Below are 26,548 nucleotides of genomic sequence, written 5' to 3' on the forward strand. Positions count from 1 at the left end.
CACCACACCTACCCATCTTTCAAATACCTCCAGGGATGGTGATTCTACCACTTCCCTGGGCAGCCTCTTCCAATGCTTAACAACCCTTTTGGTGAAGAAACTCTTCCTAAGACTTGTGCACTAGACCAAAAGAGCCACTGAAATAAATGTCATGTATCACTTTCATATATATCGCCTATCGTGTCTTGGAAAACTTTTTCAATTAAAGCATCAAATATACGATAAACCCAGTTATTCTAAAGCAATGCAGAACTGTGAAATTTTTGATAGCAGTTGTTTCAGTAACATGCTTTACCTTGCTCTTTAGAGATGTACGTTAGTCTACGCTACAAAAGAAACCCTCATCCGTTGGATTTTACTTCTCCCCTCACGGTACACTAACAAGGAGGAACACGACCGCCATTCCCTACACTACACGCAGCCGAAGTTGAAGGCACGGCATGCCGCCCGGGAAGCGCCCTAGCTACCCTCCCACACCTACCCCGTCCACCCGCCCTGGCCAGGACGGACCGACAGCAGCTCCACACAGACAACGGGCACCACTCCCCACAGGCAGATCAAAGCCGCCCCGCCGCCTTTAGCATCAGGCCGCCGAGAGAGACCGCACCAACCCTCCACCGGGAACCGCCCCCACCAACCCCAGCGCGACCTCCGGCGGCGCTGAGAGCCTTTCCCCGGCCGCAACCGCCGCCGCTCCCCAGGCGAGCCGTGATTCACCTCAGGCAGGGCGCCCTCCCCCAACGGCCAGCACAGGGAAAGCCCCGCGCATGCGCAACGGCTAACACGGGCAATAACTCTCCACACAGCAAGCGGGGGTGGGGTGGGAATAATCTCCATGCGCGGCGCATGCGCGGGAGGGAAGACCCGGCGGAGGGGAGACGTGTGCTAAACTCACGTGACCTCCCTGCCTCCTCCCCGGCGGAGCCACGTCTACGGGGGCGTGGCCGGGGCGTGGCCGGCCCCGGCCCCGGATGGAGGCCGCCGCCATTTAGACAGCCCGCAGCGGCAGGCGCTAGGGTGTTGTAGGGGGGTGTGCCGGGTAGTTATTGTCGCTGCTACCATGACCATCATCATGAGGTGCTTGCCGCGCCTGCTGTTATTCGCTCTGCTCGTCTTCCCCGCCGTCCTCCTGCTTGGGGGCGCCCGCGGCGGCCCAGGTGAGAGCGGGCGGATGAGGGGCGGCGAGCGGCTGTGGCCGCCTGAGGGAGGCGGTAACGGCTGCTGGGGAGCACACGGCGGGCTCCCCTCAGCGAGCCGAGGGTGGTGGGGAGGGGGACCGGCTTCCTGCTGGGCCTGAGGAGCCCAGCACCGCCCTCCTGTCGAGGGGAAGGCGGCGGCGGCGGGCGCTGCTCATTCATCGCCGCCGGGCGTGGGCCTCCCGGCCGCTCCCGCGCACGTGGGCCGCCTTCCTCAGCTCAGGACCGGAGGCTGCGGTACCTCTTTCTGCTGCCGTGGGGGCATCCCGGCTGTGACCCCCGTGGGGTGCGGGCTCCTCCAGGCGGGGCCGGCCTCTCCAGCGGAGAGGACCGTCAGGCAGGGCGCCGCTGTCCCGCTCGTAAAAAAAGAAAAAAAAAATCAAACCCCACCAAGCCAAAAAAACTTATTTGATGTTGTAGCAGCGCGTTCGTGTTTTTCTTCGCTCCCTCTCTGAGGCGGTGCTGGTTTTGCACAGTGAATGGTGAGGAGATGCGCGGGCTGCCAGCCTGCCCTCTCCACCCCCCCAAGTGTCCTTCACGCCGCCCGGCGCTGATCTCTGTTTGCACTGCAGCGTTATCTGGTTCGCGATCTGATAATTGCTTCCCCTTGCTACGAAGTCTGGAAGGACAGAAGGGCAGCCATCTCGCCCGGCTCTTCCCGTGGGCTGCAGCGCACGCCGTGTGTCAGCTCCTTCCCGCAGCGGGCAGCTCTCCTTTCCCGCTATTGCCACATCAGCAGCCCTTCTGACATCCATGGAAAAGGCTGTAAATTAGAGGTCCAAGAAAACGCGCTAGTGAGGTTACTTGCGAAGGATGCCTATGCCCTACCCGTAGCCTGTTCAGATACAAAGGTTTTAATTAAAAAATCTTTATTTGTAGACTTAAAAGTTTAAAAACTTCAGCAAATAAAATCAGTGTAGTTAGTCTTAGGTTAGGCTAAGTATTGCACGTGATTGAGCAAAAGTCTTTGAGTGTATCTTCTAAAGACATTTAAGGGGGGGCTGTAATTGCTTTTTTCTAGTTCTGACTGACAATCCTGAAGTCCTTGGATATACTTTTCCTGCTCAAGGATTCTTATTCCCCATGAAACTTTTAAAATACTTGTTTAAAATGCAATTAGATGGGTTTTTTCAAGCTTGAATAAATCAATCATCCATTCATTTCTACTCTTTTGTTTTTGGAAAATGTTAGCTTTATAAAAAAAAAAAAGTAGTTTTGTGTGTAGTTTAGAAAAAGTTCTCGGCCTAACCTACGTGTGCTCTAAACTGTGAATGGACAGAACTTTGTCCTGTTGCCACTATTTGTATTAATCATATCTACCTGGTGTTTGAATGTATGAGACTCAGCTCAGTAAAAGCAAAGAGGCAATGAACTATCTGACTGCGCTTGTCTTGGAGCCTTCCTCTGGAGCCATACTCTAGATCGGGTTTTGTTTCTGACCAGTGTTCCGGTTCTGTTGAACATACAGATATAGTAGTACATGATACTGAGGAGGTCATATTAAAAAGGACTGTTTTAAAACTTGAACGAGAACAAGTGCAAAAATAACTCCTTAACTACCTGTGAAAGTGTAGTATTCTGATACCAGCAGATGCAAAGGGCATGCTAATCATTTATTAAACTTATTAGTCTTAGAAGAAACAGTACTTACTACATTTATTTCCTGACAATAGCAATGTCTTTTTATTTTCACGTTTGTAAGGACAAAACAAAATTAAAGTATTTTAATATGTGGACATGTTCAAAAATTACACAATACCTTTTAAGGCAAGTTGGTTGTCCTCTGTGAATTTAAGCATTGCTGCGTGAATGCTTAACTTCACGTTATCCAGCTGTAAATTTTCTGGTTTTGAACTTACTGGCACATAAATGGGTGGTTCAGAAAGTTATCAGAGAGGAAAAAGACTGAAAGATGAACACAGACAGTCATTTGAATATGAGGTTTTTGCAACTGAGGCTTCATAACCCTGTATTTGACAGATTTTTAAGAAATTCTTTAAACATTAGTTTAGAACTCGTACTACGATGTCAGTTTTCTGTTGATTAACTAGACATTGAAAAGGGCTTTCTTGTATTTGCATTTTGTTTTGGTAGGTTCAGGTTTATTAGTTGCAGCTCAAGATGCTACAGAAGATGAGGAAGCTGTGGAAGATACTGTAGTTGAAGATGAAGATGATGAAGCTGAAGTTGAAGAAGATGAGCCAACAGACTTGGTAATTGTACATGAATGTTACTTCATAATATGAATTAGACCAAAAGTACTTGAGCTAGATAGTTTAGATATTTTTAAATATGAGTTTAATAGCATTGCTATTTCCAAATAGCTGTCTCAAAGTCCTAAATTAAACTTGTGTTCCATTTGAAGTTTCAGAATGATTTTTCTTTTCTTCCTGCATTACTAGCTGAAGAATCACATGGGGACAGCCTGATTTCTGACTGCCAAAACTGGAGTTCACAGGAAAGAACACCAAGTGAGAGAAACGGATTAGGAGCCCCATGTAGTTCTTTTCCAGCTTAAGCTGCATCTTTGTAAACTGAGAAGGACATTGGGGTGTAGGACTACTTCATTCTGGTTTCTTTGGTATTGATTTTCAAGGGGCAACAGAATCTTAGTTCTTAGTTAAGCTCAGTGTTAATTCTGAAAACCTTGTTTTTGCAGCCTGTTTTCACTTACTGCATTCCTAGTCTCTGACACTTGTTGCGGGCTATGCCTGTTATACCAATGGCTTTATTGCTGTTCAGGGTCACTTGTTTCAGCTTGATGAAGTGAAATATTTTACGTAGTTATGTGATCTGCATGCAGCACTAGAATATTAGGGCTGCTAGACACTTAGTGTACTTGAATTGGTACAAAAATTTCTCAAATTTCTAGTGTAAAATTAGAAAGTTTGGGACACTATGAGGAGGAGAATACATCCATAAAAATGGAGACCTGGTAGACTGTTCTTTGGTTGTTAGGTTTTGGGTTGTTTTATTTTTAGTGAAGTTGGTAGGAAAACTGGTTGACCATAAGCTTAAGTGGTAGAAGATATGCTAGGTATTCAGTACTGACAGCATATTGTTAAATAACCTTTTGGATGTAATTTGCTTTTAATAAATAGTTTGACTTGGGTACAAAACATTGCACTTTTTAGGCATTTTTTTTTATTTGTCACTGAAATAGAAGATACGGTTTTGCATAGCATCTTGAAATCAAGACGCTAGGTGCTCAGCTCTGGTTCATGGCTTCCCTAGATCATGGTTACATGTATGACTAGTAGGCTATCCGCTGCTTCAGGTGGTTGTTTAAGCAGTGAAATCAAATGATGCAATTAACTTGCAAGCAGTTAGTTCAGACAGTTCAAAATGGGGTCAGCCCTTGCTTTTATTTGATGGAGGATGTGGTGATCATGTGAACCCTATGTGGAAAATAAACCCTTAATATTTGTGTTTTCCAGTCATCACAAAGGTCAGCTTGAACAAGTAAATCAGTGAACTTCCTTAGTTCCAACAGTCTAACTCTTCCCAGGCATACATAACATTTAACTAATTAAAACTGAATAGAAAGCTCCTATAAACACTCCCTTGGTAGTGAAAGTAACTCTCATTTGCCTTATGTTTGTCTATAACTTTGGAAGTGCTTGCTTTCTAAACAGAAATAGCTTAGATGTGAACACTTAACACTTAGATTCTACTCTTCTCCTTCCACCCCCAAACAGGTACCTTGCTGATAAGAAACCTTTCAATACAGCTAAGTGCAGCAGAGATTAGTCACTGTGTCAAATATAACAAGTAGAACGATAAATGCTGAAAATTGTTAAGCAAATCTAGAGGGAGAACAGACTATGTGCTAATCCTGCAACAGCAGGAATTGATTCTAATGCTTGCCATTGTTGGATGCTTTGACACATGGGATTCTCATGGAACAAGCATGGGTTTTGCTTCACTGTTCGTTATAGGATTTTTCAAAAAAGTCTCTTGTCTTAGACAGAAGAAAAAGAAGAAGATGACTTGTCAGGAGAACCTAAAGCCTCACCTAGTGCTGATACAACCATCTTATTTGTGAAAGGTGAAGGTAAGAGTTCTGAGCTGCTCTACCATCTTCTTTACTGTTGCTTAGACTACATCAATGTGTGCGTAAAACAGCGAAGCTCTAAAAAATCAGAATCTGTTCTAGACGCTCTCTGTTTAGAAACAAGCTAGGTGTGGCGTATGAAGCTTCTAACAGTTGAATATTTTTTGTTTTAGACTTTCCAGCGAACAATATTGTAAAATTCCTGGTGGGCTTCACCAATAAGGGTACAGAGGATTTCATTGTCGAGTCTCTCGATGCTTCTTTCCGGTATCCTCAAGACTACCAGTTTTATATCCAGAACTTCACAGCTCTCCCTCTGAACACAGTAGTTCCACCGCAAAGACAAGCCACGTTTGAGTACTCTTTCATCCCTGCTGAGCCTATGGGTGGTCGTCCTTTTGGACTAGTTATCAATCTCAACTACAGAGATGTAAATGTAAGCCTGATGTTGTAATTCATTTTAATCTTTCTAGTTGATGTGGAAAGGTCAGGAATGAACTGCTTAGTCAAGTTACTACCTCTTCAGACAGTGAATGTCTTTGGTCTTTTAAGCAAATCAGTAGATACATAAGCACAGTAAGCAACTGTCTACATGTTTCACAATAGCCCCTCTTGTACACTTTGTTCTGTATGTGTTACACTTGAAGTTCTATCAGCATTAGAAGCTAGAATGCCTGAGAACTGTGTAGTAGGGGGCTGTATGCATTTAAAAAAAAAAAAAAAAACCTAAATATTTTTTTTAGGATAACTTAAATTTCACTGCTTTTCAGATTGGACTTTACTGTCAAACTTAACTGTCACCCTGAATGCCATCTGCAAACTCGACTTGGAACAAATAAATGACCAGTAATTGCGATCTGTGGGAAGACTAACCAAAAGCATAAATGGGGATTAAAATAGGGGATTCTTAACTTTTAGTGCAGGTCTAAGTTTAACAGGCTTCTGTACCTTTGTGTTTTGATGGTTCTAATAAGAACTTTTTGTATGTAATATCTCATATTATAGGAATTAACATCTTCAAGGCCAGATGTGCCTTTCTTGATAATATCAAGACTGTTCTTTTTACTTGCACCAAAAAGTTTGTGTTTTTTTATGTTGAATCAAACTCACACAGCTTATAAACTTAAATCAAGTCTCGTGCAAGAGATACTGCTTTCTTTCTAGTGTTTTTTTGAAGAACATGGAAGAAGATTAACATTTGTGTATGTGTTCAAGAACTGACTTTTAAATGTTATGTGGAAACTGTTACAGGGCAATGTGTTTCAAGATGCTGTCTTCAATCAAACTGTTACGATTATTGAAAAAGAAGATGGGCTGGATGGAGAAACGTAAGGAGGCTGGAGATTCAAGTTTAGTTGGTATACTGATAGAACAGGTTATTGATGGGGCCAACAAGAATAGTTCTTGTACCCTCATTTTGTGGAATGTTAGGTCTATTGTGTTTTGCTGATGGTGTAGCAGGCATTTGACTTCAACATTGATAGACTGAAAATACAAACTTTTTCGTCAAATTAAGATCTGTATTAATGTTATGGATCTTCAGGATTGGTACTGTGTCAATGAGCAGTTTACTCATCTGCTTTAGCTCAGAGGTCTTAAGCCTGGACTAGGACCTGATGTTATACAGGTACATAACAATTCAAAGCTGTCAAGCTTCTGTTGTGCTACAGTGCTTTTTCCTAAGAGTTAAAGATGCGGAGGGTCCGTAGTATTGGGCCATGGGTCCTACTGTGAAGACTGGAATAACTTGCTTCTAGAGCAATCCAGTATAATCCAAGATTATATAAACTGAAAGATGTATTTGGAGTATCAGATAGAGGAACTCTCACTCATTCTTTGTTGCTCTAACCCCTATCTGTAGCAGGTACCTTTCAGGAGTGTTTTTGTCTGTCTTAAAGACTGCGTACATCTGACACATCTTATATGTTGCAAGCATATGCTGTGCTGATATGCTTGTAAGTATTCTAACACTGGAGTGGAATTTTAAGAGAACCTGTGAGTTTAAAAAAAAAAAAAATCTGCAGAAATAGTTGTAGACAATGCTGAATATCTGAATTCTGTCGCAGGTAGAAATTTCCATGAATCTGTATTTCTCAGATACAGTAGTATCAATGAAAGAACAGTTTGTCACATAAAAATGTTATACTCTGATAAAGGAACTCTCAACAGAATTCAAATTATTAGAACCAGTTTGAGTTAATGTCCTGTGACTAGATAATTACCTTAAAACAGGGATGTTCAGTTAAGTCTTATTTGTAGATTAACTCCATAATTTCCTTTGTTACAAATCCTGAGTTAAGGTGTTCAACTTGGAATAGATTCTTACCTGTAAACTCCTGCCAAATTAATTTTAGATCTAATGTATGTTCACCTCTTGCTAAGTATCAACAGGTATTTCAGGCAGAGTTCTTAAAAACAAACCAAAATGCACAGATCTAAAAAAGTGATTGTTTGCATTGGTAGAATTCTAACTGTGGAACACAGAGCAAGATAAGCAAGGCCTTTCAAAGCTCTGTTGGCATTAAATTAGTATCTTAGCAGTACTTGCTTTGCAGTAGCATACTAAAAGCATATAAGATTTTTTTAGGGGTTTTGTAGGTGGTTAAAGCTGTCACAAACATAAATATTAACCGTGACCCGATGTCTTGAAATGTGATACTGCAAAAGTTCTTGCTGTTACTAAATTTCAATAATTACTTACAATAATCTCCCGGTTTATATGGTGTTTTTCAAATGTTCTGTTGTTCAGAATTAAATTTAGGATTATGGTTTCTGAAATCGAAGTCAGAATAATTGCTTAATATTTGTTAGCACTTCAGTTTCAGATTAATTGGGTTTTTTTCCTCCACCCACCACAAAAGTTCTTGGGAAACATCAAGTGGGCATGTGGCCAAAGCTAGGCTTAGTTTCTATGCCTCTTTGTAAATGCTCTTAAACACTTTGGTTTTTTAGTTAATGGTTTCTTAAACTGTTTTTTAAAGGATCTTCATGTACATGTTCCTTGCTGGACTTGGTCTACTTGTCATTGTTGGCCTACATCAGTTACTAGAATCTAGGAAGGTGAGTAGTGTATTTTGTCTATGTACTTGTTAATACAAGACCTTACCGATAAGAAAATAAAGCAATTCAGTAATTGCTTCTGGCATACAATGGTACAGGTTGAAATTCAGAAGATTTACTTTTAGAAATAAGACCTTAGAGATTACTGGGAAAACCAGAGTGTTTTTTAAAAAATGTTCATAAATGGAGACACTTAGGTTGCTTACCTTATGCTCTTTGGGTCTGCTCTTTGGCACCACACTGAAGTGGTTGAATTGGAAGTTTTGATACCTTCTAGTCACTGGATGTGTGCAGCTACTGATTGAATACTTACTGGGTAGACTTTCACAGTGCTCTCTATTTCAATCTATTAGTTTAATCTAGGTCAAACTTTGGGGAAAACAGCTGCCTAGTCCTTTACTTAGTTCTATGAATGCTTTGCCATAATGTTGATTAGAACCTTCTGGATTCCATTTATAGTGCTATAACAACAGCTAAGGGTTTGTCCGTGTAAGTGGTCAGGCAAGTAAAAGCTGGTGAAAGCTTAAGTCTCATCCATGCTATGCATAGGTTGTCTTCGTGCAATCTGGTTGATGATACTTTTGAAGTAGCTTCCCTTGGGAAGAAGTATGGAATGATGATTATTGCACTTTGAAGTCTGTTTTGCAAGGTGACATATGAGAATATCGTGCTTATCTGAGAAAGTGTAATGAAACCGATCATCACAAAGTTTGATTTATCCCAGCCCTTTTTTGTAACAGGTATAGTGAACTTGCCCAGGCATGCATGAAATCTTGATATCTTTGTGTAGAATGAGTATCGCAAGGCATTAGTAATGGTAATGCCAAGTTTAGGTAAATAAATTGCTAATGGTAAAGGTAGTTAAAGCTAAGCTACGAAGACAGATTCATACACTGACTAGCCTTAAGTTTGTGACTTAGTCGGATAATTGCAATTCATTAACTATAATGTTACTAGTTATTTCTAATACTTGTGCTATCAAAACTTTGTGGAAAGAAAAATCTCTTTTTTTTTTTTTTTTTACCTTGAATTTTCAGAGGAAGAGACCAGTACAAAAAGTAGAGATGGGAACATCAAATCAGAATGATGTTGATATGAGCTGGATTCCCCAAGAAACTTTAAATCAAATAAGTAAGTAGTCTGCCTTCCACAAACTGGAGCATAACAAACTTACTTAATCAATTAGTTGTATGCTGTTCTGAGAAATTGGTATCAGCTACTTATTCAGTTACATCTCTTCTAGGGAATGAAAAATTGGCTAAAGCGCTATGCTTAATGATTCAACTATTATGTTAGCAGCCTGTTTTTGTATGGAACAAACTTCACTGGTTGATATAATAATGACTATCAGTGACTTTTACAATTTGTTCTGTAGATTCTTTTTCAACAGTATAAAAATCTCTGCCCAAAACCTGGATCTCAAAGGAGATTTAAGTAGGAGAAAATATCTATCATCTCAGTTTCTGTAAGTTGTTTGGAAGCTTGCCTATAGACCAAAGTTTTAAATAAGCATTAGAAGTGTGTATTAACTAAAGCCACATTAAGACTTGGTATTAATGTCTTTCAGAAGTCCAAAATGGCTAAGTTCTAATTGTTATCTGAAATGCCAACAGTAAACAAAATATCTGATTTCTTTAGACCATTTGTGTTTGTGGATATTTCTAACTTTTTTGCTGTTTCCTCTGTTTTGCTTTCCCATGGCTTCAGTGCAGAGTAGAAGAGGTGAGGCAAACTGTTGATCTAAAGTGTGGAAGTGCTTAACGTGTAGTCCATGTGATAACTAAGCATGGATAGAAGTACAGCTTCCTGCATGCAGTGATTGGTGATGTAGCATGAACAGTAAAAGATTACAGAACAGATGCACACAAGCACACTTTATATATGCATAAATTTATGTTATATATAACACTTTTGGTTATATTGTTGTAACATCATTTCAGTAGGATATTGCTGAAGCATATTGTCTCCTCTAACAGCTCCCAGAACCCTTTATCTAAAATGCAGCTGTGTACCTTGCCTTCCTTGCTACCTTGATGTAGTATCAAGCTGATACTACATGAGGGAGGTAGAGGACTGATCATGACCAGTGGCTGAGCACATCTTGTTTCAGTCAGAAAAAAACCTCTGCCTTGGGTATAAAAGTTTAATAGTCAGGTTTATCTTTCTGGGTCTTCCTTATCCCAGGTGAACTCCTGTCACCAGTAACATTGGCTGGTGTGAGGTGAGGTAGCTGCACTTAAAGTACATCCTAGACAAGAGAAGTGCTTTGAAAAACCTTTGCAGGAACTACCTTTACTTGAAAAGACTACTGTTCTGATGAAATAAGCATATTCAGAGCTTTGTTTAGTGTAGAAGGGCTAGAGGCTCTGGTACAAAGTTTGTTCATATCTTCATACCTGAAGTGTAGGGGAAAAACTTATGTTTAAGCTGCTTTTAAATGTGCTTTTCTTTAGCTCCAGGTTAGTTTTAATTAGAACTCTAAACTAGAATCCTTTGAAGTACATGGCCTTCAAGATCCTCAGGGTTTCTTAACTGTTTTATTGTTGAAAGACACTTCATACTGTACTGATTGGCTGGTAATGGCATATGGCTGCTCCTTGTGTTTGCACACATAAAATAAATAATTGGAGATGGTTTCGCTTAAGAAAATGTGCATTTTTAAGTCAACGGATACACTTTGCCATCACTTAAGCACTTCATACAAAGTATTGTACCTTCTCTACAATATTACAAAGATTGAAATTCTACCTGTGTAAAGCCCAACATTGTAAGGAACAATTATAGGCCTGTCAAAATCTTAAATGTTGGATGATGCTTCTGGCATCCAATGATCACACAGCTAAAGCTGGGTGGCTTCCCCATATGGGATATCTCATTACAAAGTGACATCTTCATAGTCAAATGTGGATGCTTCCTGGAAAAGTGTGATTTTTCACAACCGAGACACTTACCTGCTGCTGTTAATCTGCATGAATATGGAAATATTTCATGCAAAACAAAGCTGTCTAAAGGATGGTCAGCTGTATATTCTTCAGGCAGGTAAACTCAAACCGTTAATGTTCAAAATAATTAACTTTCTAGAAGTGTAATTTTTGAACACAGAACTTTTCTAAACAGCAGAGCATGCAGTTTCTTTGTGAGATGGTGTTGGGTTTGGGTTTAGGGGTGGTTAGTTTGGGGTTGGGTTTTTTTTGTATCTTAGTAACTGGTAAATTGAACAACTCTCACCCTGGACTTGCATGTTACAGAATAGGAACTGGTTTTTTTCTGTTAACTATTAGCAACCTAAATACAAGGTAAAAAGCCTTAAGCTGTTTGAACTTGCTTCTCTGGTGATGCATTATACTAAAAGGGCAGTTTGGCTTGTGTTTGGGAGGGAGAAAAATATGTGGTCATACAACCTCTAATATGAAGTAGCTGTAGCAATTGATGCAACTATCTCTTTCTTTTTTTAATCTAGATAAAGCTTCACCAAGGAGGTTGCCCTACAAGAGGGCACAGAAGAGATCAGTGGGCTCTGATGAGTAAATGTTAACTCGTACAACAGTTGAACCGTTACTAATTCTGCCTGTTTGGGTTTTTTGGATTGGAGTAGTGCAGAAAATCCATATCACCATAAGGAAAATACTGCTAAACGTTTGGACTGAACAGATTAACTGAATGGTGTTAATATTACTGAAAATGCACTTCTCTTTTTTGTTAATTGTTGGAGGGGGGGGTGGGGGGAGAGGTAGCCATTAAGATTTGTGCCTGCGTGTGTAAGCAGTTGGTCTTAACAGAAGATGTTACCTGAAATGTGCCTTTAGAGTTCTTTGTAATGCTGGCTTGTCATCTGTACACTGTCCTTGAAGGATTTTTCTCTTCCCCCTAATCTGAATGTCTAGTGACTTAATCTGTCTTGATTGTATCATGTCTGTATCAGAATCTTACATGCATTTTTCTTCAGTATTCTCTCCAGTGTGCACACACAGAAGTTTGTGTGTGTGGTCCTATTTCAGTGGCAAGGCACTGATCATCTAGATTTCTGCATAGTTTGCATTCTAAAGGCACAATTGGGTATAGCTGCTTGTAGTGGTAGATACATTGCTGCTGGTTTGATCTGGGCATGCAGTGACCTAAAATCTGAACTTATCTGCATAGATGTTAGGAAGACTCTTACACAGCAGCAGAACTTGTGAAGCATGAAATTTGTGTGCTAAATTGGTATTACTACATAAATTTTTTTTATACCCAACTTGTTAAATGGTTAGTTATTGAGCCGTGCCAGCTGCCTAGGTATTCTGATTATAGTGGTAGCTCTGCAATGTTTACTCAAGAAATTATTGAATGGGTTAGAACAACTTTTCAGCAAGTTCTTGGTTCTCTCACAAAAAAACATAGAATGTCATCTGTATCAAAATATGGACTTTCTTAAAGCTTTACATGGGGCAGGGACTTTGCAGTTACTGTACACTCTTGAAACTGAATTTGAAAAACCGTTGGCTTCAAATAATCCTTTTAAATGGCAAACTATTTAATTTACCCTTTACAGTTTTTTAAATCTCAAACTTCTTTCCACTGGTCAGTACACTGGTCTGAGGGTTTGGGGTTTTTTTTTTTTTATCACCTTGTCTTTCCTACTAGTAACACATGCATATCCATTATTAACTACGTGTTAGTTCAATACTAAAGCAGAAAAGCTACATGCAATCAAAATGGGATTTTCTTTTGTGACAGGCACATGATTACCAGATACTGAGGCTTTGATCCACATCCATTGCATTCAGGAATTTAACTGACAGTAAAAAGAGCAGATAATGCAGGGTGTCATTTTGCTGCTATTCAGGCACTTGGACAAGGCTTGTATTGTTTGCATCTCAACTGCATCTCCTCCTGTGTCTGAAGGTTACCTGGAAGCTTGTTGAGTTCAGAAACAGTCATTGACTGGAGACCTCTGTTTTCTTCTTTTTCTCCCCATCCTGATACCCACATGTGAAAGTGCTCCTTTAGATCTATGCTTGCTCTGCAGAGACTGAGCTTCTGAGCCAATGAACACTGAGCAATACTTGCAGATCACGTCATAGTGTGTTTGAAGCATCTAAGCTCTGAAACTACCTGTACTGGCACTATTTTACGCTTTGCCAGAATGAACTGTGAAGATGTTCTTGACTCATCTTGCTGTGGAAAAGACAAGAATAGGAAAAGCAACCCCAGAGGTGCTTTGTTCAATTTCCTGATACTATAGCTAACTTAATAGTTAAGGTTGCTGAATCATCATATGGATCACTTAGCAAACAGTTGAATGCTACCTCCATGAGGAGGTATCATCTCCAGTCAAATTGTAGGGAACAACTTTGTTTGCCTTTACTGATGTGATCTGACTGGTTCTGTGTTAGATTTATGGGCTTATATTCAACCTTGCATTGATTCAACGAAGTGTTTATGTATTAAATGCTTTGTATACTAAAGCCCTATAGCTATTGCAGCACCTGATGTACTGAACTTGTAAGTTCCCTCTCTTGGGTTATGTCTCAACCTGAAATCAAGAGATTTTTTTTTTTTCTACCTTCTGGTAATAGGTGATCTTAAACCATGTGCTCTAATTTTTCCCAAGATGAGAAGGTACTCTTTTGAGGGGGTTGTGAGAGCTGTTCTAGCTACGGTAGTACTCCAGGAGAAAAGAGGAAGGGTCGTAACAGAGGATACCAATTTGTAATGTCCTAGTTCTGTTTGTTCAGATAAATAGTTTAACCCTTACTGAGTTTTGGAGCAAGTTTAGCCTTTAGAAAGCTTATGCTGACCAGGACTTAAGCTGAAGGACTGAAGCACTGTACAAATAAGAAATAAGTATTTGAAGGTTGCAGCTTTCTTCTCCACACCCAATGGGTAACATCCAAGTGCTCAAGTTCTAAGGGAGGAGTCAGTTTAGCAGCTTGCATAGGAACTAGCAATGGGAAAGCCCAGTTGTACCAACGCTCTCTTTCTGATCATACGACTTGGCATTCACTGTGGATGGTTCCTAGTAACTTTCTCAGCGAGAAGCAGTTCATAAGAAGAGTGGCCAGCAGTCCACTACTAGTCGTGATGAATGAAGTAACAGTTTTAAATTCCTTGTTTCTTATTAGTTTGCTGTAGTTGAAATTTAGCAATAACATTCTAGTGTGTAGTGGTAATTGAACTTTGGCATGTCCTACATTATTTCTAGTAAATACGCCAGTCCACTGCAGTTAGGTCTCTTCAAATAGGAGAAAATAGTTGTTGCTTTATCCTGTTGGTTAACAACTTTTATTTTGGTACTTGAATTTTCTACTCAATTTTTAAAAACATAGGTAGCTTAGTGTCACAGGTACGTTACTGGATATAATTATTATTATTGGCTGAGTAGTGTATTGTTTCATTGACTTCAAGATGGAACAAGTACCAATTCTGTCTGTCTCTATGCCACCCCTTTCCATGTGGCAACACAAACATTTGTATAATCTAGCATTCTTACCAGCCTAATTTTCAGCAAGCTTACTACACAACTGCTCATGTGAGGTTATGCAGAGCAAGGACTGAGAGAAGATGTGGACTAGGGCTTCTTCCTTATTAGTAAGGGATGCTAAAATGGTTTTAGACCACAAATAAACTGCCCTTAGCGTGAAGGACCACTATTAAGTCTTTTCTCACAGCTCCCTAACTAGTTAAAAAAAATTGTGAAGACTTAATGAGTCTATACTTGAGGTAAGAACAACTGCTTTAGAGTTGATGTCTACAGTGATAGCAAAGCATTAATTTAGCTACACTTGAATTGCATTTGGTACTTGTAGCCCTCTGAATGCTCTCTGCTTTGTGACACGTTCATTTTTTCCCCAGTATCATTTACTCTGAGAAAGAAGAGTGGCTGCTGTCAGGCTAAAGGATGAAGTATCATCTTTGTTCTTCATCTGAGAAATAATTAAATTGTAGGCTATAGAGATGAATGGAGCAGACTAGCGATGGCAGTGCTTCTGCTTGATTCAAAACAGTTCTGCTGAACATCTTCCTTACCTTGGAATGAATATAATCAAAAGCATCATTCACTGTTTATTCCTGGAGTGTGTGGTGCTAAATAAAATGTTGCAATTGAAAGCCCTGAATTCAGGGAAGAAGCAGGAAAGTCAAATACTAACATAGGCTGCTGCTTGTCCTGTTTTTTTGGTGTGCCTGATATAGCGAGCAGCAGTTCAGAGTCTGCTCTCTTTTCTTTGTCAAAGGAAGGACAGTACCTACCTCAATGGAATGACACAAGGGCTGTTTCAGGAGTGTTTTGAAGTTACTTGAGACTTGCACAGTACACTTCATGGAGATAGTAAGACATAGCATTAGTTTAACTTGATGGTAACTACATAAATTCATGTTATACCAGTTTAATCCCCTCACTGAACAGAGTTTAGTAGCTTTACAGTAAGCCTTTTCTTATACACAGAGGAATTGCAAGTAACTTAGAGGAGAGCAAAGCCAGAAAGATCTTTCAGTTTCTGCAAGAGTTTATAGGTGGGCTAAATAACGTTCTTCTGATGCTTTTCCATTTATCTCTAAATTTTCCCAGGGATTTTTTTAATCAAGTGATATAGATGATCGTTTGTGTAGATATAATCAACAGTCAGTTTAAGAAAGACTGATTGTTTTGAATGATTAAGTTCAGATGATGTACTGCAACTGAAATGTTAAATTAACATTTATTCTTACCTGCTGACTTTCATTTATAAGTGAGATCAGATCTCTCGAAAATGGCTGCAGGTTTTTTGTAAAGTAAACTTGATTTTTTTTTTTCTTAGTATTGTGTAGTGCTTTTTCTTTTTTTTTTTTTTTTTAAATAAAGCATGAGTATGGCAGCAAAAAGCCTGAGTGCTCTGCTGGTGCTCTTTTCATTGATAAGCAAACTGTAACAGCAAATATGCAAAGAGTGAAAACATGCTATTCTTAAAAAGCTGCTTTTCTACAAGTGTGTGTTGGGAACAGGAATAATAGCGAGGAAGTATTCTGTGATGTTTTGGACAATGGACTAATATTAAGATTAAAATTCTTTATAAGAATAAGGGAGGGCCCTGTAAAAACTATTCAGTAAATTCTTGACTCCTGATCTGTTAAAACTGAGCCAGTCCCCTACATTTCCAGAAAGAATAACCTATTGTTAAACTGTAGGCAGCATGAAAAGGCTCTGTTAAGATACTTGAAAGCTGCTGAAGCACAAGGTTCTAACAAGGCCAAATCCTTATAGCTTTAAAGTACATGCCATTGTCTGACTGAGCAAACAATAATATTCCAGGCAGTAATACTGCAAGTAGCAGGTTTGAGCAGGTGTACTGCATCTAAACAGAAGAAGGTAGGACTTGCTGGGGAAAAATCTAACAAAAGCAAATCAAAAAGTGCTTAAAAATAAAGGATGCCGAGACTTCCATATTTGAACTACTTCTATGGATAAATAAGGGAAAACTTAAAAAGTGTATGTGTTGATGTATTTTTAACTCCCAGAGAATAGAAAAATATCTCTCAAATTTGAAGTCTGCCTCATCCCTCCCTGAAAAGACCAAGATAGATTTTTGAGACTTTATAGTGGTCTCTGTCATTATAGTCTTTTAGTTTCAGTAGGCTGTCTCTCTGTCCCCTCATATTAGTAATCTCGATAATAGGTTTCTATTAACCAAGACACAATGAAGTGTGTCTTGGTTACAACATTCCAGTCCCTTAACTGGTGAGGGAAAACTGAAACTTAACCTGTCTTTACTCATCACTTTTGGTCTGTTCAGCTTACACTGAAGCCACAGCTTTTCCTCCTTTATTTAGTTTTCCCTGTGCCACTTAAATTCACATAACGAAACCATAACATAAGAGCTGGCTTTTCCACATAGTGATGAGAATACTTGGAGTTAATGTACATAGCCACATAAATGTCTGAAAGAGAAAAATTTTCAAGACAACCTCAGTGTATAGTCTAGTAAGACAGATACAGCCAGGGCCTGGCTGGAGCTAGACAGTATAGTTTTCATTCAGATGAAGCTGCATTGGTGGACCATGTGTGACTAAAGCATTCACCCTGAAGGTGAAAAAGAGTACTAGGTTCACTAGATGGAAATAATCAGCAATACCAGAAGTTGCCAGCTGAGGGATCTCCCAAGCCAGTGACAGCTGCTTCTCATAACAGAAAAGCACAAGAGAGCTTTAGTCCCTTCTCAGGGAATAGCATCTAAATGGATGTGCTAGAGCAACTGTGTCTGGCTTTTCTTTGCTGTGGCTTGATCACTGAAAAGTAAGTCTGAGCACTGTGCTTTTAAGAAAATAATTGAAAATGTGAAACTTATACTCTGAAGAGCTGTAAATACTAGTGTCTTGCATTTGCTTCCAAAAAAAGTCAGGGCTCTAGCCACCTACAGGATCAGCCTAAGGTATTGCAGAAGCAGGGATAATAGTGATGCTGCATATGCACTGCTTCTTTGTCACCTGGTTTCCTGGTCATAGGCTCCTCAGCAAGGTTTCCTGCGCTTGAAGTAAGATTAAATCGGGCCTTTTAACTCCATGTGCACCTTGGCCATGTTCAGACACAAGTAGGTCCACATTCTGTGTTCAGCTGGAGTGTTTCTTCCATGAAAGCTGAAACAGAACCATCTGCCCATCCAGAAAACTGACGTGTACTTCCTTGTGTGAGCCTGGATCCACAGCACTACAGAAACAAGCAGTGCACAGGACCTTACCATGGCAACATACTTGAGCCCAAACTCAGCTGGCAAGTCCACCACTACGTTTCCAAGAGAGCCAGAAAAAGAACAAACAAACTTTCCTTTAGCAGGAGGTGACACAGAAAGGAGGAAAGTCTTAAAATATCCTATTGCAGGTTTCCATTGGAATGGAAAAGCTAGAGGTTAAATAGCCTCTGCTGACTGTCACCTACAGTATGGCAAACATTGTCACCAAAATAACAAGCTACAATTAGAAGCAAGTGTAAATACCCTAACAAACGTGACTGTGAAGTGTGTTATATTTTTCTTAGAGACAGTATTTAAGACTTAGTTAATGCTTGGTTGTTGGTAACAGTGGTTCATTCATAGAGAGTGGAAGTATTTCTCACAGCTGGAAATTAGATTTTGCCCAACTAATCCTAACTGGTTACTGCTACACAAGCAAGCTGAAAAGCAGGAAGCACACCTTGCAGGTAGGCACCACAGGAGAGGCAGTCGGAAAGAAAAAGCAAGGGAAATAGGGCTTAGCTTGTATTTTAAAACCACGCTACACGGGGACCATCACCTTTCTGATGTAGTCTGACAGGTTGTGATACTGCAGCATCCTGTTACCAACTGCCCCCAACTAAGAGATATGATGAGGACAAAGTATGAGGCATCAGAACAATCACTGATTTCACTCAGTAGTGTTACTGCATGCTTGTCCAGGGCAAGGCGTTGCCTCAAGGTCCCGTTGAGACTGAACTGAACTCCCTCTGCTCCTGTTGAAAGCTTCTCCCTGGGTGTCCTTTAGTTAGGTGCCGCACTCCTTGTGGTTATTCCCATTTTCCTACAGTGGCAATCCCTAAGGGCCATCACCCCATCATTGCGATTTTGCCAGATTTGTAGAACTGCACCAAAACAGATGTCACTGACTCACTGCAGCGGTTATAAGTACAGGCCACCAAGGATCTGTTGACAAACTGCAAAACATCCCACAGTTGCCATGAGGAACCCTGGGAGGAGGGCGCTAGCTAAGTGTTGCTCTAATTAAGTACCTTCATTTTTAAGCAGGTGTTTTACAGCTGCTAAAGCGAATATTTTGGTTCAGAAAAAAATTCAGAAGTGTTTATGAGAGGTGGATTCACCAAAAAGTAATAACCAAATGCATTAAAAGCAGCATGCAGCTCTGCATCCTGTGCCAGATGTGTTACCATGAGGTACACGGGTTGCTCGGTTCTCCAGAGCCTTTCCCTTCCCTACAGCGCTGGCAAAGCTTCTCCAGCCAGCTCAGCGCCAACTCTGGGTTTCAGGTAGCTGCGCTGGAAGGCCTCTGTGGTTTCAATGCCAAAAGATACTGGCAGATAATGATCTAGGCAGGAGATCAAAAGCGAAACTCGCTGCATTGTGGTGCAGACTTTTCATGGATTGCTGTGGATGCGCAGGCAGCTTGAAACTTTGATTTTCTCCAGCTGTGGAGTATAACGGACCTGATGTATGTAACCTTGAAGTCTGTAAGGCTTTAGTCCTATAAACATCTTGAAGGTAACGGATGAAGTGCTGCTAAGCGTCCTGCCAGCAAAAATGGATTTACTGGAAAAACGCACAAATGTCTGAGTGCGGTATCCCACGCAGCAGCAGCAGCACATGAGATACAGAACATGGGAGGACACGTGCTACCTCCTCCCCAGCTGCTACCTGGGCGCCCTATGCACCAAGTAGGGCTACACTTCAGTAGAAATAGAGGAAAACAGCAATGAAACAGGTTCTGGTTTTTGTTTACAGCCAGGTTTTACTCAGTCACTTTTCCATTCCCAAGCACAGGTCACTTGGTAGAGTTTGAGTTGCAAACACTTGGGAGGAAGATTTACTGGTCAAAGTGCTGGTGGTGGAACAGGTTGCCCAGAGAGGTTGTTGAGGCCCCATCCCTGGAGGTGTTGAAGGCCAGGCTGGACAGGGCCTTGGGCAACCTGGTCTAGTGGGAGGTGTCCCTGTCTACGGCAGGGGGGTTGGAACGCAATGATCTCCAAGGTCCTTTCCAACCTAAACCATTCTATGATTCTATGAAAGCAAGCCTTCATCTCACAACCAGCACTGCCATCAGCCTAAAATAAAATACAAGTCCTTCTTTTGGGTGCAGATTCATTAAGAGTCAGATGCCGCTCATTTAAAACAACAAACCTAGTTGCAAATCTGAGCTGTCATCATTCTCTGTACAGTCAGATAACAGGAGACAGGAGGAAATGTTACCGCATCCATTGCTTTAGTTACCCAAACGCACCCGAACTCATTCCTGCGCCCGCTCCGTGTCCGAGGGCAGGGGCTGCTGCTCCTCTGTGCGCACACACTCACGCGGGACCATTTCTTTGCCTGCTCTGCTCACTGCAGAGAGGCACGTTTCGCCGTTCCTCCTATCCCAGCTGCTGGGATCACGCATTATAGTAAAGCCACAAACCCCTCTGGCTGACATTTTGTCCTAACCTTTGCACATTTTTATTTATTTTTACAAGTAGCACGGCCATGCTCCTCATGCGGGCACAGGCTAAAAATTACTGACAGAAAGTCAGCCCTCAGCAGAGCTGGCCTTTACCGCATTAACCTCTGCCTCTGAGATTATGAAAATAGATCAGGCCTTCCACGATGAAAAGCCTTTTTCTCCAGCAAAATTCTCGCTTATTTACAGCCTCCTATTAACTGATGTTCCTAAACTGCTTCACAACCCTTTGCTGAAAGGCCCTAGAGAAGTTCAGGCTCTTTCACAACAGCGTATTCCAAACACCCATGGTCCAGACTTTCCTCAAACACTCCTGGCCATTTTCCCTGCCAAACCAGAGCCGAATCTGGCACGGGAGAAATAAACAAGCAGCACAGCAAAGGAGAAAGCTATTTTCAGTTCCCACTACTCAGAGGATTGCTACAAGGTTGCCTACTGCATTACGCAGTGAGGTTGGGTGAGCCAGAGCAGTCTTCCCACTTACGAGTATTTAACATATGAGAAACTCCCACTTCCTTTGGATGTTGTTTGGTTGTTTTGGGGTTGGTTTTTCTTTTAGGCTGAAAGGGGACTGAGTAGGAGGCAATGCTAGAATATTTGGAAAGCCTCGGCAGCACTTCTGAACTCCACCTTTACTCAGTTTCAAGTCTACAGGGTGATTTCAGATCTACCCTAAATGAAAGCATCCTGGCCCCTTACCTAGGGATACTCCCAAGGTTTTCATTTCCCAAGAGAATTCAGTCAGCTTTTTCCCCTGCCAGGCACCCCATTAACACCGTGGCACGTGCATGCAGATTACATGTCACTTACCTGAGGTGACACACACAGCCAGCAACAGGGAGGTATCTGTTCCTGTAGCTCTCAGGCATCCCCTTCTGTGCAGTAACCTGCCCTCGGTTGGTGTCTCCCCTGCCGTCCCCAAGCAGGCCAACTTCTCTCCACCTCTCCACTATCCTTCTCCCGGGTGTTGATCCAGTTAATTTCTTTGAAAAAAGATCTTATTGATAAAAATATTTTCATTAAAGTTTTTTTTGTTTTTAATAATACAGAACTGCTTCAGCAGTGCACAAACACAACACTGCTCTCCTCATCCACCACCTTCTCCCCTTTGCTTTAAATCAGCCTCACTGCCCCAGGTGGAGCCACTGATGAGCCCAGGCAGCACACAGGGATGCTCTTGCAGCTGGTGAGATCCTAAAACGCCAAATAATTCTGCTTCAGAGCACTCCTGTCTGTGCTGTGCCCCCCCCCCCAGGCCTCTAGTAAGTCCCAAGCAAACGTGCACACCACAGGATGACGGAGTCCGCAACTTTTCATAGGCACACACCACCGGTGTCTGAGATCCCCTCAACGTGTCGAGGAAACACCTTGTGCTTGCTTGGTATAAATCGTTCTTTCAGGACTGGTGAGAAGGGGTTAAATCACCTAAAATTGCATTCCCGGTAACGTTCCCTGAGCTGAGGCAGCTAGGAAAGACACCAGTGCGGCCATGTTGAGAAAGACCGAGAGCTTCAGATTTGCAGAGCACAAGTGGGTGCATCTGCAGGAGACACTTTATGCTCTGGAGGGGGCTGCACTAACAAAACACTTTTCCTGATGATGTTCTTCCTTCAAAACCAGTGGATCAGACCAGTACACAGCATCAGCAGAGCTGTTAGCTCAGGAATCCCAGCTGTGCCAAAACTCCTCTCATCTTGGGGTATTTCCACTTTCTATGCACCTGTGAGCCAGCATGGCGCTAACTACCCGAGACCTGTGATCTGCCAGCAAATCTGCAGGTGTCAGCAGTCACCTGTTTCCAGAGAGCGACGACAATATGCTCCTGGGTGTTTGTTTCCCCTGTCCCTGTGTGTGCACATGAGAACACGGAGCAAGGAGAGCAGCTCTGGGGTGGGGCTGGAGGCCAAACCCAGGAACCAGAGCACCCCAGAACCCAAAGTCCAGGGGTGACCACAGTGAGATGGTGCTACTGACCCGCAGTACGTACACAGCCAAGCAACCCATCGTCTTCCCCAGTCAACCACAGCACAGGCACAGTCTATCTATGGAGATACCGAGGCAAATAATCCCAAGTTAGACACCCACCTTCCCCACACACACACTTTCTTCCCCAAACCTTGGACCATCTTTTTTTTGTAAAACATTCAGCTCTTCTGTGACATGAAGGAGTTTTTCAAAATCCCCCAAGTCACAATGTGGTTATTCCCTTATTCAAACAGATTGGAGAGAAAAACACCAGAACCTTCCTTAATTGCCCGTTTTGCTATTGCAGCCCAGTTGCAGGGAGCCTCTCCCCTGCACAGGTGATTACAATTCCTGCCAAGGAAAGGGACTAGAGGGGAAAAGCACTTTACGCAGCTTTTAGCCTGGAGAGCCCAAGTGACCCACGTCACCAGAAGATACTGGTGCGTTGTACAGGTTTTACGTCCCTCCCTGATGTTGGCTGCTCAGGTACCCAAGTCCTGGGAAATTCCAGCGTGGCCCATTTTTCCACAGTCCAGCAGTTAAAGATGACCTGATTAAATAATCCAATCGATGCATTTCTCCATCCTTTTCTTTTCCTGCGTTATCAGACAGGATGATACAAGATGGTGCCTCTTAGGCTGACATACAGAAAGTGCCGGTTACTCCGTACTGGGGTCTTGTGTCTCCCTTTTGCAGATAGTCCAACCCTCAGTGTTTCCAAAAGTGACATTGTCAATCCCATCTTAACTCCCAATCGCTACAGAAAAGCCTAAAGAAAAAGCGGTCTGATTCCCCAAACTGGAGGCTTGTGAACAAGGAAATGTTTCGAGTGAACTTTTGGGCCTTGTCTTCCTTACTAGTCAAATTGTAACTAACCTAATTTTGTTTGAGAAAGACTTTTTTCTTTTTTTTTCCCAGAGAACAGGGCAAAACACTACGTTAATAGTATCAACAGCAAATCATTTCTCATTGTATTCACTTGCTGAAGATCTAAGTGTAGGTATACAGCCCTCCCGTCCCTCAAATGCTGGGTACTTTGTGACAGCTGGGTCATGGAAAACAAAGACTTCAATTCCTGTTTCTTTACCAGTTTGCATTTCAGCATCAATAAATATGCAAAAGGTGCTCCAACCAGGCTCCATACCCTACTTTGGGACAGCCAGTTTTCACCCAAGCCAGTTTATCTCAAATCAGCTCCTCCTGCCCGTCTCCATGATCCACAGCCCGCAGATCCGTATTCCACACTTTCCACCTACCCTTCCTGGTGTCCCTGGCCACCAAGGCATCCCCCTGGTGGCAGAGGATTTAGGTCTTCCCCAAACCTTAACGCTCTGGGGGGCGAGTGCGTGGACGCCACATCTGAGGTACCTCTGTGAGACAGATCCATAACACGGGGGGGCTGCGCTGCTGTCTCCACCCATGGCAAGAATTCACCTGTGGCTTCAGGTTTAGAATGGTGGAAGAAAAAGCTGTAGGGAACGAGGGCAGGAAGCAGCAAGTTGGAGAAGGCACATGGAGACACCACCACCTCCCCATCCCTCCGTCAACCCCATGTGTCAGGCCAGCTTTAGCTATGGCTGCCACAGGAGTTAGTGCGGGGAGGAGCGGAGGCAGGAGGAGGGAGAGGGAAACGCCAACAAGGAGTTCAGCTGGCCTGCAGCACCTTACCCTGGCGACGGCAAGAAGAGCAGGGAAATTCCCAGCTCAGGGATGGTCGCAGTCAAAGTTAGGCAGAAGGAGAGAAGGGCTGGGTACACAAATTGCACCCTTCCGCAGCCAAGAACGAAGTGCTTTCTAAGTCGTCTGTTTCCTAAGTAATTAGTCACAATCACTTCCCAGCCACATAAAGTCACCTCATTTGATTTTACACCTCGTGACACGTCCCCACACCCTTTGGATGTGAGTCTTCCCATCCGCCTCACAAGAGGAGGGGAGATTTCTCAGGCCGGCGTGTGGGAGAGGCAAGAACGCTGTTTTCTGCAGGTTTCCTCCCTCAGAAATCTTGTTTCCACCCCTTCAGCCCACCCAGAGGTAGTTCACAGAGCTCGGCTTCATCAGATGTCCTTGGCTGGGGACAGAGCTGTCCCTGTTCAGCCGTGAGGGACCAGCTCCTCACCAGAGAGTGCTGAGGGGAGTTTTAACCTCTGGCGAGAAGGTAGAGGAGGCCGGAGGGAGGAAGGCAGCAGCGCTTTACCCCCTGGCTATGTCTCTCTCTGAATCTGGTTCACTTCTCTACCAGAAAGAACCATCCCACCAGGACTTAGGAAGATGCAGATGCTTCAGCTTCGCTGCAATTCCCCCGGCCTCCACAACTGGATACGCAACTCAGATGATTCTTTGGCTCACTGTCCTGTGAAATGTGTTTTATTTATAGGAAAGCATATAAAATACTGCAGCTAAGGTGGCTCCAACAAGCTAAACCAAAGGCTTTATCTCTTTTCTTTTGACACATGCACGTGGCTTTCAAACACATCCTGAAGATTTCACAGCCATACTCATTTATGTAAAAACAAAACTACGGTGGCAGAAACCTACTTCATTTATACAGAAAATGACTGATAAGAGTGTTCATCACCACAACGTGCCAGAAGGACGCTCACTTATGAGATCACGGAGCTACAGTTAATATAAAAAAGGACAGAGACCCCTGGCCCAACGCCTGTGCAGGAAAATCAGCACCAAAGTACTCTCCTGCTGTCTTTGGTTGCTACATGAAGGGACTGGACCGAGAGAAAAGCACCATTTCAAAGGGACTTGACTACCAGAAAATGGCACAGTCATTGGTTTGACTACCAGAAAACGGTGGTCCAAATGAACGTGAATTTTCAAAGTGCTACAATCATCTCCAATTCAAACTCAGTCCAACTGAAGGAAGAGAAACAGCGCTGCTATTTACAGAGACGCTCCAGCTCTTACGTCGTCCTCTAGCAGAGAAGCCTGAAAGCAAGTTACAACAAACCCACAAGAAAGGCCACGTCCATTTTGTAACCTATAATTTTTAAATATAACATTTTATTGCTTAGATGGTTTGATACAGAACAACTTTTACTTTTTATTTTGAATTTGGAAGTACTGTACAACTGAATAAAAAGAGGAATAAAAGTACCAAAACAAATGTGTGATTCTCTGTTCATGTGGCATAAACCAGTCTTGTACACAATTCGTAGCAGCAGTTTAAGTTCCCTTTAGAAAAATATGAATTCTACACATTTATTACTGTTTCCTGCATGGGATGAAATCACTAGGATTAACCTTCCTTCGTGGAGAGAGAAGAGAAAGGAGACACACAGAGAGGAGAGAGAAGATGACGAATCATTCTGAAAATGGAATCACTGTCACATAGCCCCCAAGAGTTATTTCACAACAGCCTCAAACAAGGTTCTCTCTTTTTTTCGTTTTCCTTTGTTTATTTTTTTTTTCACTTTCACAGTCAAGTGCTTAATGTAGTGATTGAATTATCTCAATGTTAAGTCCATTGCAACTCAGGCAAAAGAATTTCAGAAGATCCTTTTTTTTTTGTTTGTTTTTTTTGTTTGTTTGTTTTTTGTAAAAGCCCTGAGAGAGGAAAAAAAATAAAAAGATTCAAACAAAAATCGTATAGAGACAAATTAGCTGAACATGCAAACTAAAGCCTAAGATTCACCCATAGTTTAAACACATTATAAATTTCACAGTTTAATATTGGGGGAGGAGGGGAAACAAAAAAACCCAACAACAGCAACGGTTCTCAGTCAAACTCAACTAATAAAAATGTCAATAAAATGTGGCAAGATCTTATACTCTACTAGGATATAGATAAAGGCTAAATAAAGCTTTAAATCAATAGTGATTATTGCTAGCAGATGTCCCGGCAGGCTGCTGGGAATTAATTACTTGCTACATTGTTCTGCAGCATATAGTTTAGTAATGGCTTCTCCCCCACAGTATTGCGCAGTTTAGTGTGGAGAGTTGCAAAAAAAACCCAAAAACAAAAACAAAAAAACAAAACGACAAAAACCAAAAAATACCCAAAAATAATAATAATAATAATTATTATAATTATAATAGTAATAACAATTTAAGGGATGCGTGAACTGGTTTTAATTAAGTAGAATGCACCTGGGTAGAGTTTCAAACGAATCAT

At 41.9% G+C, this 26,548-nt stretch overlaps 1 protein-coding gene across 2 annotated transcripts; it reads left to right on the forward strand.

The window, feature by feature from the left end:
* The first annotated feature begins 983 nt into the window (after positions 1-983).
* Positions 984-26,417, forward strand: SSR1 (signal sequence receptor subunit 1). Of its 2 annotated transcripts, XM_082479087.1 has the most exons (9): positions 984-1,157; positions 3,291-3,409; positions 5,163-5,250; positions 5,424-5,686; positions 6,502-6,578; positions 8,232-8,310; positions 9,348-9,441; positions 11,771-11,834; positions 24,665-26,417. In XM_082479087.1, exons 1-9 carry the CDS (start codon positions 1,061-1,063, stop codon positions 24,687-24,689), a joined length of 906 nt encoding a protein of 301 aa, XP_082335213.1. In that variant the 5' UTR covers positions 984-1,060; the 3' UTR covers positions 24,690-26,417. The 2 variants fall into 2 exon arrangements, with proteins under 2 accessions (XP_082335213.1, XP_082335214.1); XM_082479088.1 differs by lacking the exon at positions 24,665-26,417 and having other exon boundaries at positions 11,771-12,937.
* Positions 26,418-26,548: the final 131 nt, after the last annotated feature.

Source organism: Vanellus vanellus (genome assembly GCF_965231255.1).
Source record: "Vanellus vanellus genome assembly, chromosome: 2".
Lineage (NCBI taxonomy): Eukaryota > Metazoa > Chordata > Aves > Charadriiformes > Charadriidae > Vanellus > Vanellus vanellus.

Excerpts from the sequence above, each read along its gene's own strand:
- SSR1 (XM_082479087.1), top strand. The coding sequence starts at position 1,061 with ATGACCATCATCATGAGGTGCTTGCCGCGCCTGCTGTTATTCGCTCTG. Across the intron at positions 5,687-6,501 it reads TCAACTACAGAGATGTAAAT|GGCAATGTGTTTCAAGATGC; the intron begins GTAAGCCTGATG and ends AAACTGTTACAG. Across the intron at positions 6,579-8,231 it reads GATGGGCTGGATGGAGAAAC|GATCTTCATGTACATGTTCC; the intron begins GTAAGGAGGCTG and ends TGTTTTTTAAAG.